This window comes from Nothobranchius furzeri, chromosome 11 (genome assembly GCF_043380555.1).
Source record: "Nothobranchius furzeri strain GRZ-AD chromosome 11, NfurGRZ-RIMD1, whole genome shotgun sequence".
In the NCBI taxonomy this organism is placed as follows: domain Eukaryota; kingdom Metazoa; phylum Chordata; class Actinopteri; order Cyprinodontiformes; family Nothobranchiidae; genus Nothobranchius; species Nothobranchius furzeri.
This window is the reverse complement of record NC_091751.1, coordinates 4,362,544-4,384,221: the sequence shown is the minus strand read 5'-3', so window position 1 is coordinate 4,384,221 and position 21,678 is coordinate 4,362,544. Positions and strand designations below refer to the sequence as shown.

General features: G+C 39.3%; 1 protein-coding gene across 1 annotated transcript; it reads right to left on the bottom strand.

Annotated features, from left to right (window-relative positions):
* Nucleotides 1-1,405: 1,405 nt before the first annotated feature.
* LOC129167154 (uncharacterized) lies at nucleotides 1,406-20,319 on the bottom strand. Its single transcript, XM_070541861.1, is given in 13 exon segments — nucleotides 1,406-8,320; nucleotides 9,043-9,763; nucleotides 9,765-12,385; nucleotides 12,466-12,528; nucleotides 12,607-12,657; nucleotides 12,791-12,913; nucleotides 12,991-13,056; nucleotides 13,159-13,377; nucleotides 13,470-13,537; nucleotides 13,661-13,754; nucleotides 13,853-14,125; nucleotides 14,596-14,955; nucleotides 20,189-20,319. Coding segments are annotated over 11 exon segments (10,527 nt in total). The 5' UTR covers nucleotides 14,069-14,125; nucleotides 14,596-14,955; nucleotides 20,189-20,319; the 3' UTR covers nucleotides 1,406-2,035.
* Nucleotides 20,320-21,678: the final 1,359 nt, after the last annotated feature.

Here is a 21,678-nt window from a genome sequence, read left to right as displayed (position 1 = left end):
CAGTTTGGGAGAATATTGGCTCACCGCAGAGACGAGCCGCACAAACCATAAACACTGCGAGTTGTGAAGCGCGTTCCAGCCGCGAGCCGCATCACCGCGCGGAAAGTGAATGCGTCAAGCATAAACCAAGCTTAACCCTTCAGCCTTTATTGTAACAGCATTTCTCCACTGCGCTCATCTCCCATGAGTCCTGGATCACTCTGACGTTACCATTTGGAGGTTCGTGAGTGGCTAGACCTGCGTCAAAGTCCCACCTTCTAGTTTGATTGACAGCTGCTGTTTTCACCTCACAATCAGTTTATGCAAGATTCAAAGACCTGTGAAAAATAATGTAGATTCAGGACTTTCCCACAGAAAGAAACGTGGTTCCTAATGGCAGCATGTCAGCCACTCAGGAAGGCTCAGAGTAGAGGCTGGAAAGGTGAGCACGATCAAACCATTTTTGAGACAGGGGAGATTTGCTATATTATTGTTTGTAAAACAATGTTTTGTTCTATTGTTTTTAGATATTAGTAATGTGTTTAAAAATCACCATAAATTGTAAAAATACATAAATAAATGTTAAACTTTAGGGGTGCTAGAGATGAATTTAGGGGTGCTTCAGTACTCACAAAAGCAGGCTAGAAATGCCCATGGGTGTGATCTTATCAGTTGTCCTTGAAATCAAAATGGGTGTTTAGTTCTAGGGTGAATTGCAGCAAGTAAGATTTTAAACTTACATTTTATTGTTTTTCGCCTTTTTGAATAATAGTTTTTTCCACTGATCAACACAATTAGCAGGGCAACACAGGGATTTGAACCCTGTCCCACAAGTGGGAGACCAGACCATTGCCTTTGCTTTTTTGTGCATTTTACCAGGTAAAGCAAACCCTGCATTAAAACAGCATGTAATTAACCAGTTTAATTTTTAACATCATGCATAATTTGGTGTTGAATTGTTACATCATCAATAGTGATGAATGAGAAGCCAATTGTACAAAAGGTTTTCAGTTTAATTTCAATAAATGCCATCTTAATGCAGGAAACGAAACCTTTAGAAAGCTTTTAATTTAATAACACATTTAATTTTGATGTAAAAAAAAAGACATGTTTAAAAGCTTTCCAATACATCCTAGACATTTTGCAACAAAGAAGATGACACACACACACACACACACACACACACACACACACACACACACACACACACACACACACACACACACACACACACATTAAAACAATAAAATTAGTGTATTAATTGCTGATCTGGACAGAAATGTTTTTAGTTTTGATTAAAAAGTGGGTGAGAGATTAATGCAGAGGACAAGGGGAAAGAGCATTCTAGAGCTGAGAGAAGGAGGGAAATGGCTAAATGTTATTTTGACTAGGTCAGTTGGGGACATGAAATTTGAAAAAAAAAAAAAAAAAAAAAAAAAAACAACACAGAAATGGTGAAGCATACAACAGCAGTTAGTGGTTTTTCCTACATAGGCGTGGTGCTGCACCACACCCGAAATTCTAGTGCCATGACAAATGCACGACACCAAAACGTTCCGCGCGTTATTACCCCCTTCGTTGCTCTCACGACAGCGAAATAGTTTGCGAATGTAACACTTCTCACCTATATGCATCAGAGAAATTTCAACACCCACAGTTTAAAAATCTTGCTACACTCCTGTGCGCACAATGTCCTGCAACCCCTGCTCTCACACATGGAACGCGGCAGCGAAGTTGTCCTGAGTGTGCACAACCCCTCAACAGCATCGAAACATGTACACTGCTTAAAAACAATACATCCAATATATTTCATATAGAAAAGTTCTGACAGACTATATGTACAATATATATATGTTCTATTGTCATTGCATAGATGTACAACGAAATAGATTTTGCTCTCAGTAGAGATAGCTCATGTAAGGAAAGGTAATATTAGTAAAAGTAAAGCTAAAATTGATCACACACACACACACACACACACACACACACACACCTCTTTACATTACAAATTCTGTAGTTAGGTGTTGATCAAATCAAATGTGCTTTTTGAGGTAAACTAAAGCCGTGTAAAATAACACATGATGCCCTGATGATCACTAAAATATGTTGGAATAACAGATGCTTCTGTTATATACTTGTTGGATTTTACATAGACATGATCTATTAAAGTGCCTTTCTCGGTTGTTGGCTGTTTGACTATTTGGGCATAGCCTCTGTCAGTCAAAAGTTTTAATATTGTTGATGATTTTAAAATGTCATCATTAAAATCTCCCATTAGTACTAATGTCTCGCTTTGTACCTCCAGCCAATCAAGCAACTTTGTTAAATTTACTTTAAACAAAGAAAGGGGATACAAAGGAGGTCGATAAATGAGTCCAAGTACTATGTGTAAGTTAACAAAGTTATACACTAAACTCTCCAAGTTGACGTCTGGAGCCTGCAACATTTTAAATGCCACACCATCTGCAGTATAAAAGCCAACACCACCATGTTGTTGTTCTTGAAAAGCAATCAAAGACTCATGGGTACTAGAATAAGCTAAACCTCGTGGGCAGTTGTAAAAACTATAGCCATCAATCTGTACTGCATCTGATCTGTCTGTAGATACCCATGTTTCTGTGACAGCAATGCAATTAGGTTGCAAATGCTGTGTGCAGAAAGCTAAGTCTTTAACGTGTCGATTCAGACTTTGGACATTCATTAAAAACACAGTGAATGCAGAAGAGTTAAATCTGTCGAACTGTGAGTTTGGAGTCAAAAAAGGTGTCATATTACTAACTGCAACTGTAATGTCATCTTTACAATAGATTCGTTTTTCATCAAAGTCCTGAATTGTGAGCCCTGAAAGACTTGTTACACGGCTAAGTGCTACGTATGCTTGACCTGGTGCAAATATTTTCCTAAAACTAACAACGGCGTTTTCAAGAGTGAGTCCCTGAACTTTATGAACCGTAACCGCCCAAGCTAATTTAAGAGGAAATTGTCGACGTAATCCACCTTTAACAGTGGCTCTTTCCTCCTCGGGTTCAATAGGTGTAGATCCAGCTAAATTTGCTGACAGAGACTGGGAGGTTTTCCTCCTCTGCAAGCCGACACGATGGTCATCAAACTGAACATAAACCTTTTTAGGAAAGGTGTCATTTTCTAACATTACCATTTCTGTCAATGTACCACAAATTCCGTTTACCAAACCGTCATTGAGATCCACATTTTTACACAACATTACACGAGCACCCTTCCCCAACTGTAACACTTCTGACAAGTTAGTATTAGAAGCTCTGGCATGATTCCCTTCCAACAACTTCAGTTTGCCTGTTCTTTTATCATTAACATAATCTTTGGCTGTAATTGATATGTAATCAGGACAAACGTGACATAACTGATGGATGTTGTGATTATTTACTTGATTATTTGTTGCAAATATGTGCAATGCTGAGCTTGCCTCACCGGTTTCACACGTTTTTAAAACCTTTAAATCCTCAGGTAATAATGGTGTACCTTTTGTATGAGTTCTGATTCTATTTAGCAGTCCAGAAAACACAGCATCTTTCTGTCTAACGACTTCAGTTAACTGTACAACTTTAAATAGGCTTGACCATAAGTTGCTACCTACACCATCAGAATAGAGTGGCTTCCCTTTAACAGGAGGTAGCTGGAAGAAATCTCCAACAGCCACTACACTGACATTTCCAAAAGGTGAAAAATCACCCGTTTGTTTAATTTGACGTAATCTACCATGAACATAGGACAACAGGTTATGATCTACCATTGATATTTCATCAATAATAAGGAGCTGCAGATCACAATATTTTGTACGTAAAGAATTTAGTTTTTCTTCACCCAGAGGAGTGTACGGTAAGCGTACATCCTTTCCTATAGACGGTGTAGTGTGGATTGTTGTTGCACCTAAATTATATGCTGCAATCCCAGTAGGAGCTGCCAATACTACACATGCATTATCAGGATGTCTACAGCTTGGTGACAGTAATCTCTGCGTTTCATACTCAATTGCTCGAATTAAATGACTTTTCCCAACGCCCGCCCCGCCTGTAACAAAAACATGCAGCGGTTCAGGGTTATTACCATTAACTTTATCTACACACCACTGCCTGATTTGATTAAAAACAGAAAACTGTTTTTCATTTAAAGACCTAATCAATGCCAGACCTTCACCTCTACTCATCGTGTTTCTCTTCTCTAAATGTGCAGTTTGGTTTGAACATGGAGCCAAATCTGGGATTACTTCTGCCTCGTCACTTACTGTCGGTTCTGATTCTTTCAGTATTTCAACACACTCCAAACGTTCCATTTCAACTGCCGGACACAACTCACACCATGCATCTTCTAACATTACATCACCGACTAGATTATTCACAGCATCCAAATGATCAGATTCTAACTCAAATTTACTCCGATTTAAATCTACAACAGCCTTTACAGAGTGGTTTGTTCCATCAAAAAATCTAATTAAACCAGTTCTGTAAAATTCCTCAAAAGTTTCACAGTTAAGCTTAAGTTGACTATCATGGCGGTACGGTAAAAACAACTGCAACATGCTTTGAAAAAATTTCTCTGGGTCTTTGGTTTCAGAGAAACGCGCGTAACGAACAACCGCTGGTTTAGTCCGAGTTCTTTTTGTAACAAATCCTAAATCATTACTTAACTTTATAGGATTTCTACATTTTTCGTTTTTACTCAAAACACGATATTCTGATGCAAACGTAGCCAGGCACATATCATTGAACACATCATCATTTGGCCTCTTCTTATAACGATCAACTAATCCGGTCATCCACATGTCATCTGAAGTAAGATCCTGTGATGCTGCTTTTTGCTTCAAAACAGAAATAGGCAAACTCATTTTCACTATATTATCACCGGTGGGAACAAACACAACTTTCCTAGAACACTCCTTTAGATGCATGTTAGTTAGCCTGTAGACTGCTTCCTGCGCACAAACATCCCGATTATGAAGATAAACATTGCCAAGACTCTTCAAGGCCTCTTTTGCACTAAGATTACCATCTTTGGCTGCTTCTCTTTGAGAATTAGCAAGCAGAAGGCCAATTTCCCGTTCACTTTTAGACATGTATGATATTATGTATACACAGCACGCATAAGCATCGACGCAATACTGGATATCAAGATTAGCATTCCAAGCTTTTAACAGCAACTTGCTATACTGATTAATCCAGATTTCATTAACTTCCCTTTTCAAAACAACATGTGTATTTCGACTAAATCGTTTATATGCCATTTCAAATAGTTCCTGACTGATACCTAGGCCCTGAAACAGACCTTCTACACTGTTATATGGACAGTCTTCACTAGAAATAGCAGTCTTCACTTTAGTTAAAATGGCACTTGCTACTTCTTTGTCCATTTCCTGTTTACGACCTTTATCTTGAGACGCACAGGCACACTGTACAGTGCTATCTGTTTTATCACACTTGCAACTCTTCACTGCATCTTGATACTTTTCACCGCGGCTAATAAAAGTTCTAACAGATGCGGGTCGTGGAAAATTAAAACGACAAACAGTTTTTTTCTTTCTACAAGTCTTTGAATGCCGTTTGGAGTGCTGCTGGACAGATGAGACAACTTCATGTAGTGAATCGTCTTCAGAAGGAAGTTCACATGTCACATATTCATCAACAAATGCAATGACCTCCTCATCTGTGTTCTTATCTAAAATGGGAGCACCAGAAACCCAGAAAAGGCAATGACAGTGAGGAGAACCACGCTGCTGGAACTCAACACGATAATAATAATCTTCTATTTTACCAATGGGATTGGCAGGAGACATTAGCACTTCCCTTAAGAAGACATGCCATCTAAAATCAAACATTCGGGCAGCAGTTACTGGATTCCTACGTAGGAGGTCACATTTATCAGCCCACTCCAGCTGTTCCACTGTCTCTGTTCTGCCTTCCTGTTTCAAAATACTATAAAGAAGGTTAGTCCACCTCAAATCTGCTGACGAAAATGATGCGAACCAAGTAGGTTTGCCCAACATTTTTACACAGGCCAGGAGGTCTCGCTGTGCAGATTGCCAAAAAGCAGGTGTGCCGCGAATTGGTTTAAGAAACCGGTAGCCATCATCAAACTCTAACAGCTTATTCAAAGAATCCTGATCCTGTATCAAATTACCCAACTTCTGAGATTCACCGCTTTTACCTTTACGCAAAGCTATAGAAACTTTGGACACAACTTGCTCTAGTTCAGACATGTACTGTGCAAAAAATATATATTCTACATTGTTAGCAAATCGACCATCGACATGAAGAAGCCTGTTGTTGAAATACCGATTCAGAGTCAAACGAAATTGTCTGCTTTCATAGTAAGTATTCGATCCTGAAGGAAACAAGACGGGAAAACATTTTGCTTCATTTGTAAAATCTGAAAGCAATTTCACTGGATTGTTACCTTCACCTGGAGCTAAATTTAATATGTTATCCACATACTGGTCCAATGCTTCTTGTCCTATATCTACTGGCATGAGACAGGTGTCCTGAAACATACAGTGCTGTTGTCTGTCATGCAATAACTCATCTTCTCCATCTATGCAAGTATCTTCATCTTTACTAGAACCACTATCGTCTTCCAAGACCGATGACTCATCTTCCTGAGTAAAAGTGTTAATCCAAGACTCATTGAACTCTACATCTTTGTAATGCAAATTATGATGTTTTAAATACTGAAGAGCTTCCTGAACATGCTGTGTGTCAACATACTGATAATCATAGTGTCCTTTATATGTCAATTTACGCTTTAACTTTACAGGTAATAAAGACCCCTCCATGTTGGTACGTGGTAACAAACTGCACGTTTCCACTATATTTGCAGGAACACAACATATCGGGCCATGAACCCCATTCTGACCACCTTTGGGCAGAGCCAACATTTTCATAAATGGTATATTCATCGCTATTAAATGTTGCTCTAATGTATTTAAACATGCCAGTTGAGGTGGGATGGGATCAACAGTCAGCCTGTTGATTGAACTTTCTGGGGGTATCTGACATTTACTAATTTTATAATGACACGTGTAACAGATGTACAGTTTATTTCTACATACATTCAATTTGCAAGGTAATCTACACGCATCATTGCATTTGTGTAGATGATTGTCACTTATACATTTATCTGCTATAAGTGACATTTCTTTGGTTTTTCTATAGTATTCTTGATTAAAATTTAAGACCTGATGTCTAAACAACAACCGTGAGCAGACACAACACACAAAATCAGGTCCATCTTTCACCTTCTCTAAAAACTGATCTACAACAAAATCAAAGTTTTGTGAATTTACTTTAATCAGCATTCTTTTATGCTGGATACTTTCTATTAAACATGTCTTATGTTTAACATTAAGGTATTTCTTTCTACTCAACTCTTTCATTTTGTCTTGATGAGCCAAATTATGATGGTAGTTGAAAACGGCCCTCCGTCTAACTTTGTCTTTGTGAGCCAAATTATGATGGTAGTTGAAAATGGCCCTCCGTTTAACTTTGTCTTTGTGAGCCAAATTATGATGGTAGTTGAAAATGGCCCTCCGTTTAACTTTGTCTTTGTGAGCCAAATTATGATGGTAGTTGAAAATGGACCTATGTTTGGCCCTCTGTTTAACTTTGTCTTTGTGAGTCAAATTATGATGGTAGTTGAAAATGGACCTATGTTTGGCCCTCTGTTTAACTTTGTCTTTGTGAGTCAAATTATGATGGTAGTTGAAAATGGACCTATGTTTGGCCCTCTGTTTAACTTTGTCTTTGTGAGTCAAATTATGATGGTAGTTGAAAATGGACCTATGTTTGGCCGTCTGTTTAACTTTGTCTTTGTGAGTCAAATTATGATGGTAGTTGAAAACGGCCCTCTGTTTAACTTTGAATTTGTGAGCCAAATTATGATGGTAGTTGAAAACGGCCCTCTGTTTAACTTTGTCTTTGTGAGCCAAATTATGATGGTAGTTGAAAACGGCCCTCTGTTTAACTTTGTCTTTGTGAGCCAAATTATGATGGTAGTTGAAAACGGCCCTCTGTTTAACTTTGTCTTTGTGAGCCAAATTATGATGGTAGTTGAAAATGGACCTATGTTTGGCCCTCTGTTTAACTTTCTCTTTCTTAGACAAGTTGCAATGGTAGTTAAACAAAGCCATCTTTTTCACTTTCTCATTATGTGCAAGAAGAAATTTGTATTTAAATTTGGTCGTGCTGATCTTTTTCATTCTGTAAGCAACATTTTCCTTGTATGCATTTTTCTTCTGACTTTTTATTTTGTCTTTAACTGCACTTCTCAAAGTCCCCAACTGACCCTTCCATTTATCACAAGTGGGTTGAAAAACCGTGTCACAAACTTAGGGGTTGTGATGGACGCTAAACTAAAAATGGACATTCATGTCAACCAGGTAGTTAAGACCTGTTATTACCACCTGAGGCGTCTCTCTAAAGTTAAGCCCATTTTAAAAAGGCATCATCTTCATTCAGTTGTCCATGCATTTATTACTTCCCGTCTCGACTACTCTAACTCAGTGCTATACGGTATCTCCTCCTCCACTCTCGCTCGACTTCAGCTAGTGCAGAACGCAGCAGCTCGCTTCTTGACTGGCACCAGGCAGCGGGAACACATCACACCGGTTTTAGCAAATCTTCATTGGCTCCCCATCCATCTCCGGATAGAGTTTAAGATCCTGGTTTTTGTGTTTAAATCCCTAAATAACTTAGCACCTGGCTACTTGTCTGAGCTCATTCACCCATATGTCCCTACAAGATCCCTCCGATCAGCTGACCAACACCTCCTACATGTCCCTAGCTCTCGCTGTAAGTCCCGCGGGGAGCGCGCCTTTTCAGTTTGTGCACCGAAGCTCTGGAACCACTTGCCCCTCCCGATCAGACTCTCTTCCTCTCTTTCCCTTTTTAAGTCTCGTTTAAAAACTCACTTTTATTCTCTGGCTTTTAATTCTGTCTAACTTATTCCCTTTCTACCTTTCCTTTTAGGGTTGGATTACTTGATTTTAATGGATTTAGTTTTTATTTTTGATTGTTTTTATTGTGTGTTTTGTTCAGCACTTTGGTCGGCTCTCATGCCGTGTTTAAATGTGCTATATAAATAAAATTGGTATGGTATGGTACTTATCGTTTTATAATTAGAGGCTTCTGCATGAGCCTTATTTTGCTTTAAATATCTGGAAAAACTCTTCCTCGTTTTTACCTTTTCCATGTTTGGGTCAGCATTTACCTGCATCATAGTTGACCTTCTGCATTTGTTTACGTTGTCTGACAAAGAATCAACTTTACAAAACCCAAAGCATGTTTCTTTATTACCCAGTCTTATGCAAATAATGGGTTCAAAATGATTATTACAGTTTGACAAATATAGTCCCTCAGTGACGAAATTACCAGCTTGAGAACTATATTTGACCCACTCTGTGCCATTGTTGATAAATATGGGTATCCCTAAAACACTGGCTGTAGTTCTAAATTCTACATCTGTAGCACAGTGACCGACATAATTCATCTGTGACTTTTTTATGTATTCTGACACAGAAGCATGTTCTTTTCCCAGAAACTTCTCACACTCTTCAGCATTTTTGGACATATAAGAAACAACAGCGAGTCTGATCTTACGATGGCCCTTCTGTGACCCACTAATTACATGAGCTACAGCTCTAAAAAAACTGTTACCATCTTCAATAATATGTTCTGTCTTACACACATTTCCTAAAGGCCCACCTGATGTGGACTCTTGGGAATTGTGTTTCTCAAAATCAATTTTCAACCGATTACAGAGTTTTACAAAAATCTGCAGACATAGGAGTAAATAAAGTATTTGAATGAACACCAACACCATCTGTATCTATGGAACTCGGCTCAAGCGTCACAGTTTCTACTGAACATTTTAAATGTTCTGTAGCAGCATGTCGAGTATTGTATCTACCAGAAACACTATCTACAGGGCCACAATAACCATAACAAGTTCCTGTGTTAGGTTGTTTTACACAAACCACTGTCTCATAATGGTTACCATTACTATTCTCCAAATAAACAGCCTGCTGTGAAAAGATGCTGTTGGAAGTATATTTAAGCCATTTATCATTACAGTAAGTAAATATGTTAATGCCAAAATAATCAGCAGCAGCTTGAATTTCCACTTCAGTTGCCCAACTGCCAACGTACTGCATCCTGGATGAGGTGAGGTACTGCGAAACTGAGGAATACTCACTTCTTAAAATGGTTTGATACGTTTGAGGATTCTTTTTTAACTGATTGACCAAAGCAAGACGGATTTTTATATGATATTCCTGGGTGCTATAAACAGCTTGACTAAGTGCTCTAAAAAAACAGTTTCCATCTGCCACTATTGATTGATTCATGCATGGTACACCCAATTCACCAATCACACGAGATGATTCATCAACCATTGCCGACTTCACATTCAGACGTTTACTCAACACCTGTGACACGTCTCTAGAAATGGGATTGAAATGAAAATCTTTAGTGCTAACATCACTAACAAAAACAACAGGGTTTATGTCGGTGTCATCTGTCTGTAACTTTTTTGGTTCCGAGAGTGGAAATGACTCTTCACGCCTAACCTCCTTTCCTGTTGTTGGAGGCAACCTTGTTTGTTCAGAAACATTTTTTAATGTGTCCATCTGAACAATGTTAACTCCACTAATCTCAAATAACTTCTGAGTTCCATTTAATTTACTGGCAAACCTCAGAATATATCTAAAAACATTGTCAAGACTACTAAAATATAGAATTACACTTTTACCGTTTGGGTCAACCATTCCATCTGCAGAACGAGCATGTGAATCAACAATAGCATAATGTCCATCTTCACTAAGTAAAGCGCAAGTATTGTCTCCAAGTGTAATAAAACATGTTTCATATTGTGTACACATCTTATTCAAACCATCCCAAAGACTAGTGTACACTCCAGCATTTATAAGTTCGCCTTCAACGATATCTACATTTCCACAAACAAAATCCCCATAATTCAACTTAAAAGTCTGTTTGCCCATAACGATTTCCTTTGGCAATTCTGGAACAGAAAGAAACACATTCCCAGCACTTATTAGATTACTGTCACGTAAATATGTGTACAGCTCATCGCCCAAAACAACAACATTGTCTAACATGGCAAAATCCCATGAAAAAACACTTTGTATGTTGTGCTTAGTTAAAGCAACAAGACTTATTGCTGCACACTGAACGCCGCCATATTTAAAACGCCCATCGCTCTGATTAAATGATCCTGTAAGTGAGCTTAAAATTGTATCATTGTTTACAATACTGTTGTCATCATCAACGTTAACCACACTTGTGCTACATGAAGGAACAGGAGATGATTCAACCATCGCAGACTTCACATTCAGACATTTACTCAACGCCTGTGACACGTCTGTAGAAACGGGACTGAAATGAAAATCTTTAGTACTAGCATCACTAACAAAAATAACAGGGTTTATGTCAATGTCATCTGTTTGTTCAGATACATGTTTAAATGTGTCCATCTGAACAATATCCACTCCAGTGATCTCAAATAACCTCTGAGATCCCACCAGTTCACTAGCAAACCTCTGAAAATGTTGAAAAACATTATCAAGGTTCGCAAAGTACAGAACTACACTCTGTCCTGTCGGGTCTACCATGCCGTCTGCGGAGCGTGCATGGGAATCTACTACAGCATAACGTCCATTATCACAAATGATAGCACAAGTATTGCCACTTAATGTCATAATGCAAGTTTCATGCTGTGTGCACATCTTCTTCAATCCATCCAGGAGAGGAGTGTACACACCAGCATCTATTAACTCGCCTTCAGCTACATCTACATCTCCTAAAACGAAATCCCCATAAACAAGCTTAAAACGCTGTTCTTCCATGTCAATTTCCTTTGGCAAGTCTGGAACAGAGAGAAACTCATGTCCACCTCTAATCTTCTTGTTGTCGCGCAAATCTGTGTACAGCTCATCTCCTAACTCAACAACATTATCCAACACGGCAAAATCCCAAGAGAAAACACTCTTCTGTTTGTGCTTTGTTAAAGCAACAACAGTAATAGCTGCACACTGAACTCCCCCATATTTAAAACGCCCATCTCCCTGGTGAAATGATCCTAGGACAGAGTCTAAAACTGTATCATTGTTGTGTAAAATTGTTTTATCTTTATCAAAATTATTTACAACAGGATTTTGAACAGTTGTCTCTGGAACTAGAGACGACAGCAAAACCTGTGAACGCACGCAAGAAGGGGTGTTAGCAGACTGACCTCTGGGTGATGCATGCGCATGATGGCCAGAAGGAAGCATCACAGCATGGGCAGCAACAGACCCAGAGACAGACCCAGGACAACCAGATGCCTCCTGATGGTGGGGTGAAGGCAGCTGGTCACAGTCCAACACCTATACAGAAGAAATTAAAGGTCAATACATCGTCAATAAAGATTAGTTTAGATTTTATGTTTGAAACACACGCTTCTTACCTCCTTCCTAGACCGAACAGACTCCACCTCTGCAAGAGGATTTATGCAAGGTGTGGATGCAACCTATAATTCAAGAACAACAACGGTGAAGAAAAATAACACCACAATGTATTTGTATGCCAGATAATTTAATGAATCAACCTCCTGCTGGACACGCCTAGCTGCTTTCTTAAAATGTCGCACAGATGTAGTCTACAAACAGAAAATAATACGGTTAAGTACAATATTTTCAAATATACCATACAGACAGCCCATATTACAAGCACCAGGAACAACATTACACTTTACATTAAAAGATAATAATAAACTTTTGCTTTAAAGCTACTTGTATATCTGTGGGACCATCCGCTGGAGCAATCGTGTCCATGGCAGCCAGAATTGAAGGTGAGAACCTAACGGGATTCAGGGGGATGAAACACTCCTTCAAGGCCACTGAAGTGTCATCAGCCTATTGAAGAAAATTCACCACATATTATCATCTAATCAAAATTCTTTGAAAAAGATCAATCAAAAACATTCACAAACCTTAGAAACAACCACTCGTTTCTTGGGGGAATTAGAAGTCTTTTCAAATTCCCCTGAATGGTTCCTCTGCAATGGTAAATAAAAGAAAACACATTTAGAAGCATTACTGGCCCAGTTGCCTAAAATTATAAACATTTTACAATATTTATACTTTATAAAGTCTCTCACCTTCCCGCTAGGTCTCACAAACGTCCATTCGGAAGGGCGTGGAGGTGGAATGCGTTCCACACCCTTCACAACCACACGGGGCACAATACTCGCTTTCTGCGGACGAGACACCTGGTGCTGCACCAGTGGCTTTGGTGCGTGTGTCTCCAAGAACTGATAGGAGGCATTCCACATCAGTTGCGTGAGTATAGGCATCCCGTGATTATCACTGAGGTGGATCTGCAACCACAAACACGAACAAAAGAAAATACAAATTTATCATCTCAAACTTAAGAACCTTTACCTTGTTTTCTTCCAAGCAATATACTTACACCATCACGGCACCACAGTTTAAGACGGTACCTGGGTAGGTGATCGTGGATCGGCACATAACTTACACCTTCGAAGCAGAAAGAAAAAATTCATGTAAAGTTATACATTGTGATTGTTTGATACCTAAGAGTAAATAGCAATAACGCTTGTCGTTAATACTACCGTTTCATCTAATTATGTTGCAACTTACCAAGCTTAGCCGATCTGCGGTGGTACTCCTGCTGAAACAGGTCTTGACGCTCCCAGGAACCAACTAAACGGGGAATCATGGAGGTACAGAAAACCTAAAAAAAAAAAAAGAAGAAAGAATACAATTATTTTTAAAGATGTACGTTTACTGTCATTTCTCATACCTTCAAAATTACACAAATCAGCCTCTCACCTTAGGCCAGCGACTGAGAACAGCCAAAAGGTACCGCTCAAATGCATCCCCTGCCTCTTCAACTGTTCTGCTGGCCGTAAGGTTGTTAGAAGGAGCCATGACGCAAACAGCATCAGGCTCCCGAGGTAACACAGCCTGTGAAACCTCAAGGCGCAGAAGATCTGCACAAGCTCCTGGAGTGGACATCACACCAAAAGCGAGGCCGCCAACCGGCATAGGGACTATGCCGTCTGCCACGGACCTCAAGTGGGAGTCCCCAACAAGTAGGATGAACTAAATTTGAAAAATTAATAAATACATTTCAATATAAAACAATCTGTATTTCTATGACATTTCATACAAACGGCAATGCAATATGCTTTTCAGGAAGAAAGAGATCACATTAAACAGTCAAAGTTTACAAACAATAAAACATGAAATGGTAAAACTAATCACAGAATACACCAACATAAATACAAATAAAGATATGTAAAAATAACTGAGCAGCTTAAGTTCTAAATCACAGATTGAGAAGCACCGACTAAAAAGGAAGATGAACACAACTAGGTTTTCTATTAAGATTCAAAAGTTGGTAGACTTGAGGCACATGTCAAAAAGAAGCCGATTCAGTCTGTTTGCAGCACTGTAACTGATAGCGGCTTCAACACCATCTGATCGTTTCCTTAGAATCCCAGAGTACTGCTAGATAGTATTGGAAGAAAATCTATATTTATATTTTAAATATTTGTGGACATTACACTCACTTTCTTCTCAGGAATCTCATCTGGAAGGACCAACTTGTGAGCTTTGTTAGAAATCACACTGGTCGGCCAACGACGAACTCGATGACGAAAGCCAGTTCCAGAAACTTACAAAACAAAAACACACACAAAAATTAACAATCTTTTTGGCTAATAATTTTTCATCTTACATAAATACAGTATAGATTAAATGAATTGCAAAACACTACAATATTTTGTTCTGCGAAATAATACTGCAATACATACAATTAGTATCATCATTGCTGTGCGTTGGAATCCCGATACGAATAGGCGGAGCTGGACGATTGCTGCGCTTAGCAGCATCCGCCTTGCGTTTGGACTCTTTGCCAGGCATAGTGAATGCTGTTTGAAACATAAAATACATGACAGCACTATTAGAAAAGCAACACAAACACTATGGATTTCTATGTTATCATGTGTCTGTACTCAGTAAAGACAGAATTAGACTCACTCACTCACACCTTTTAGAATCTTATGCAACCATCAATTTGCTAAACTTATATAAATGTAAAAACAATCCTAAATTTTAAAGAGCAAGTCACCCATGACCACATTCTTACTCAACTCCCACTTCCTGTTTGAAAAATGCAACAAATGCTGTTGTCTAGCAGACAGAGAGGGTAGAGCCACAAACAAATACACACACTCACAACATTGTGACATCATAATCTACCATCTAACATCACTGTGTACCTCTTAGTCAATAGCTATGACAGATTTAAATTCAAATGTAGTGCAGAGTTTTTATCTGACAACGGCACAACACTGACAGTTTTAGGCAGAAAATTAAAATCTTAACTAAAATGCACTAAAGTGCAGAACTATTGACTGCGCATTTCTGTAGCACGATTAGACACACATTTATATAGTTTATCAGAAAAAAAGTTGATTTGGGGGCAACTTGCTCTTTAAATGAGTTAATCACAGTATAATCTAATTTAAAGGATAAAAATTCATAACTTGTGTGTGACATCTATGACAAAATACATTAACATAATTATTACTACTTTACTGATAACCCCTGAACAAGGAATCATAATATAAAAATGAAAATATCTAATCAAACCCCAAGAATGAAGTTTTAAATCATGCTAAATTTCAAACTATTGTTTAAAAATATCAAAAGTTATTAAATGTCAAGTTTGATTAGTACTTACTTGCACTTATGAAAGTGCACATACACCTGCTGTATTTTATATAGAATGCTTAGACTAATTTAAATAGTCAGCAATACATGTACTAAAAAACATTTATTTATAACTGCATTGTATGAAATATTCAATCACAACATATTTTTTAATTTAGTCTTAAACAATGCAACTTTAATAGTTTAAACACCCCATTGTTATCAGTCAAACTTTTGAATAGTCTTATGGTATTTACATTATTTTACTTAATCTCAGTTTAGCTTTAAGTACTGTAACTTTTAATAACGTTTTACTTATTTCTACATTAAACTTCGCATGACTAAAAATAAACTCACAATATTACATTATTTTTATTATAATTTTTTCCCCGTGTCCTGTCTGGCTGTGAAGCAAACAGAATTGATGTCTGAATGTTGGTGAAAAGCCTTACAGATTTACTCTCAGGTGGAGCATCAAAGCTAATGTCACGTCTGATACTTTAAACTTTATTGCTTTTGAATAATTTGTCATTCCGACCAGACACGGAATCAGAGGTGAAAGATAAAGACAAAGACAAAAGGTGGGGGGAGAAAAAGGGGGTGGGGGTCCACAAAAATAAACAATAATGAACAAGAGTCTGCTTCTAGGCCTGCAGAAAGAGAGAGAAAAAATGGGACACACAACAACACAACAGGAGCAAGCCATCACTGTGTCAACTTGAAGAAATACAATCACACGATAATAATAAATCATAGTGCATTTAGTGGCAACGACAGCGTTAAGACATGTGTGGAACGTGCCCAACCCCATACTTATGAGAGCACCGTGTGAGCACTTGTGTGTGTACACGCGCTTGTTTATGTAAGATTTCTCTATAAAAGCATCCAATAGAGAGCGTGAGGGGCCACAGATCTGCCCCCAAAGATGTGTAGGAGACTAAGAGAGCTCCAAGTCCCAGAGATCCAGCCGCTGCCCCAGAACACAAAACCGTCAGACAGCAGAGCGCTGCTCACAACAGGTGACAACAGCCGGTACCAGTCGCTCGTGTACGTCAAAGCTCTTTCATAAGATGATAATCAATAAAACGATTTATATAAAGTGGATCCAGAAGCTGTAGCCCGTCTCTGCCTACAATATTTTGATATTTTACACCCTGTTGGTGGTTTTACTGAGCAGGTGCCACTTTTGTCATACGTTTCTTTTTAAAAAACATGTTTAGACTTCAGAATACAAATCCAGGCTCTGTCACGTTTGATTGTTGTAATTAAACTTTGTAGGTGGGGAAGGTCAGAAAAGGATCCGATCATTTTATTTTTCCCTCATTTATAGTGACAGAGATAATGGCGCAGTGCGCCTGCCTCTGGTGTTAATCAAGTTTAATTTGATCTATTTTCACAAGAAAACAGAACAGTTAAAAGCAGGGCTTGTGTTGACCGGACAGTTCCCGTATTTGGCCATTTATTTTGACGGAGAAAGAAAGAATTACTCCGACGCACGCAGACGAACTGACACTTTATTCGTTTCGCAAATCGCAGATGTTGCTAAATCACTCAAGAAAAGATTCCCTTCTGAACATCTGAGCTGGACACCGCTCAGTGCAGCTCACTGTCAGCATGTACATAAGGTGCACAGCGAGCTGAAGATGTGGAGAGGGGCTTGGAGAACGTTGCAGAACCATGCAGGAAGATTCCTTCCACTGAAGCGAGAGTTTTCCAAACCCGGTTTCTCAGAGAGACTTCTCACAGAAAATGTTCCCTGATGATGAAACTTTGGCTGAATTGTGCTTGTTCCCAGTGGCGGTTCTACATGGAATTACTCCCCGGGCAAGTCCCCCTTTGAGGTATCCGTGTCATACATCAACTTTTTGTAAACCAACTCTGTTTTTTAAGCGGAAGTATTATTTGACCAATCAAATGTAGCCCTTCTGATATGCAGCCAATCAGACGGGTCCGTTCACGTAATACGCCCGCCCCCTACGTAGACCCTTACCCCAAAATTCCACTATCTCTGCTCTGCCCCCCGCTTTCCACTGCCGCTCGCTTCCCTTGTTCGTCATGCTGGCTCAGATTAACGAACTCACTTTGTGCTGAGGTTTCTGTAATCAGTGTTGCTTTCAAACGTGAACGTGAGTCCGCTCGGTGTCATTAAGCAGCTGATAATAACGGGGTTGACTCCGACACGTGCCTGTGAACCAACCCACCGTTAGCCCCAGGCTCCAGTTAGCTTCCAGCTAAAAGGCTACAGCACTCTCCTCCCAGTCCCACCCTGCTAAAGAGGGCCTGGAAAAGTTCCCCCACACATCAAAGTGATTTTTCATTTATGATCTTTTATAACCTTGTTAATCAGGATAGTTGATTTGCTGCTGCACATACACTGTCAGTCAGAAGCTCTGCTAGCCGGTTATCTTAGAGGAGCTAGTTCAATTTGTTAGCTTGTTATCAGAATCATAGTTGCAGTTTCATCATCTGAGCTGCTTTTTGAGATCCAGGTAAACTTGTTCAATTTGGGGTTAAAAACAAACGTTTTCACATATTTTCCATGTAGTTTTTTGCCAGTTCCTCTTCTGAAAGGTAGACAATTGTTTTTCTCTTTCCCTCAGAAAATCTTAATATTCTCCTAGTTTGACCCAGCACAGTTCACTTCCCAATTACAGCAACAGCCTTATATCATAACCACATAAGTGGAGAAAATGTTCAGTAGCAATGAGAGAATTTGCTGTTGCATTTAAGTGATGTTAACTATTATTTAACATTTAAACTTATTTTCTGTTTTTTTTTTTATTTATTCAAAAACCCTGGTAAGGGATGTTTTCCTGTATTTGGAGCATCAGAAAAAGTTTTATGGTGGAGGTGATGTTTTAAAGTCACTGAGAAACTGCCTGCATGCAGTTTGTTGTTTTGCTGCTAATACAGTAGCAGGTGCAGCTGCATATTTTTTCAATAAAAATAGTATGCTGTAATGGAATTCATGCATTAGTTTTTGTTTGCTTTGAACCCAGAGCAGACGTCACACACCAGACGACATCAACACTGCATACTTTAGTATTTGTTCATCTATCGTGAGTAATATCGGTATTGCAAAATTAAGCACTGTTATCGAATATCGCAGGTTTCCCTAATATCGTGCAGCCCTACTAAATAGCAAAATTATTTCACACATAACAAACTAAAGATAATCACTACAGCATTACACTTAGAACAGAAAACACAAACTAAAATTAAAACCTAACCTTGATGCAAAGTCATCAATAATGTCAACATATGAAATCTGCTCCCCTACTGAGTGATTGATACTAATCAGAGCCAGGTTAGTCAGCCGCCCCTGAAACATAGGTGACCTCAGGTATGACTTGATCAAGTTTTGAAAAGCTCCTCTCAGCTTGAGCCACAGTGACTGGCAGAGCAGTCCAAAAGTTGGGTTAGATCTCCAATAGATCTTTATCATGATCCCTACCACCCACAAATGAGTTTCTGGCTACGCTAATGGTGACTTTTGACAGAATTCTCTGAGCTCTGCAGCCATTACACTTTTCACCTCGCGCACCCCCTAGCGGCAGCTCGCGCACGCACCACACTTTGGGAATCCCTGATCTACACGACTGAAGGAAGAAATGACGTAGCAGCTGACCGCCATCTTAGATGGGTACCCACTCACATCATTGAAGTTAAAAAACCCACCCAAAATGACGGAAACAGCGCCATGTTTAATGGGAAGCCATTCAACACATTGCATTCGTTAGACGGACAAGTTCCCTTGCATTTGAAGACTGAAACACCCACCCAAAATGGCGGATGGGCCATTGCTTCTCAAACGCACATGTAGCATTTACGTCTTTATTGCTATGCAGAAAAATGTTCAAGTATTGACTATTAAATAAAACGTGACAAAAATGACCCACAAAACGAATATGTCTACAACTTTGTAACATACTTCAGCAATCAATATTGAAACCGTTACATTCTTCTGCGTCAGTGCGGAGACACACGGAGCACTTACGCAGTCAATGGACAGAAATCACAACCGCTCAACAGGAAAAGGAGCAAGCACACCTTCCGTTATTTCACAATAAATCGATAACAAAAAGCGTTATTTTTTGTTTCATATGCACAGGTTTAACAACTTTTAACAACTATCAATGGCGGTTGAACTTTAAATGCACAAAATAAGCCATAAACACAGTTTCCACTATCAAAGTAGTCACACTTTGTGGATCCAAACACTGCTGATCTCTCAACAAAAAAGATAGGCAGATTAGCGCACTGAGCAAACACTTTCACTCTCTGTGTAACTGAATCCACACCATCCAACCAGTTAGCTTTACTCGGTTCCAAATTAAATCACAGGGATAATAAAACTGCTTGCTTAAAGATCTGCACAAGAAATTATTTATCAAAGCATTCATTACTCACCATGACAAGAAGTTATTTATCAAAGCATTCATTACTCACCATGACAAGAAGTGAACAAGATGAAAACAACTAAAAATGCTTAAAAATAAACAAACATACTAAAACAAACGACAGAGAACAAGAAACGCAACAGATAAAGATCCAAACAAACGTACGTGTGCACTCTGAGAAGTCTTACTAAAAAAGACGTTAGATGCAGTTCAAATGACACATATATAGCCAAACTGTGAGCCAATCGGCGGGATGGAAAACATCACGTGGAAAAAAACTCCCAATTAGATTGAAGTTTATTCAACACACAATGTACTATCGTCCAATCAGTAAGCCAGACTCGGAAATTTCAAAATAAACCAATCAGTTTCTTGAACGACAGACCACGTTACATCCATGTATGGTTTCGGTTTTACATGAGACCGCCCCCTCACGAAGCCGAAGATACGTGGACTCAGCTTTGATGATGATGGGCAATAGAGCTACCGCCAAAGGCTTTCGTTAGTGCTCGGTAGAACTCGGAGATTCTCGACTCCAGCACGTTTTTGGCCGTCACTCCTCACGGCCATCACGCAGACGTAACAAACATGGACGCCAGTGCGCCTACAACCAGCAGCAGCATGGATACCGGATCTCAGCAGCCAATGAATTCAGTTCGGTCTCTTCTCCAATATCCGTTCAAGAGGAGAACTATGGTGGAAAAACTTAATATCAAAGAGCTTGGACCAGATCAGCCCGACGTAAAGATAAGCCAGCAGGAGGAGGAGAGAGGTAAACTGTACACACGAGGCTTCGGGAAGGCTTGGCTAGCTGGATGCAATCACGCTAATGCGTTATTTTGCTTTCCAAACGACTGTGACAGATGAGGCATGGATTGAGTCAGGAGTTACGGACATGAAACATTTTTCTGAGAAGGTGAAGAAACATGAGTTATCCCGGTCACACATGGACAACACGGTGAAGCTAGCTATGCTAGGCAGAGCTAACATAGCCATGCAGATAGAGACGAGGGACGCAGGCTTGCAGTGAATAAACACAATGAAGAAGTGGATCAGAACCGGCACATTTTGTCCAAGAGAGAGTTGTCAACACAGTGTATGAGCACAAGGATGACCTCCTCAGATTTTTCCAGATGATCAGAGACTCGGATGACTTTAATCCAGTCACTGAGAGAGAGGCAGGAGGCTTTGTGAGACTGCTGGAGGAAGATTACGGCTTTCTGCTGGCATTGTGTCACAAGATCATGCCACATGTGGACAGCTGCAGAAGAGGAACATTGACTCTGTCTCCATCACAGGGGTCATCCAGAGCTTCACCAACAGCATGCAAAAGATCAGGTACATACTTGTTTATTTAATATTATTCTGATTAAATTCTCCAGTATGTTAGTTTCACAAACAGTAATGTGGATGTGGACCATATATGGTCATGTTATTTTATGTGCAATTTAATGCAGTATTTTTCAACCTTGGTCCGCAAGGCAGCGTGCCAGTAGTCAGACATACGTGGATTAATCCCTTTGTCCAGTAATGTAAGAC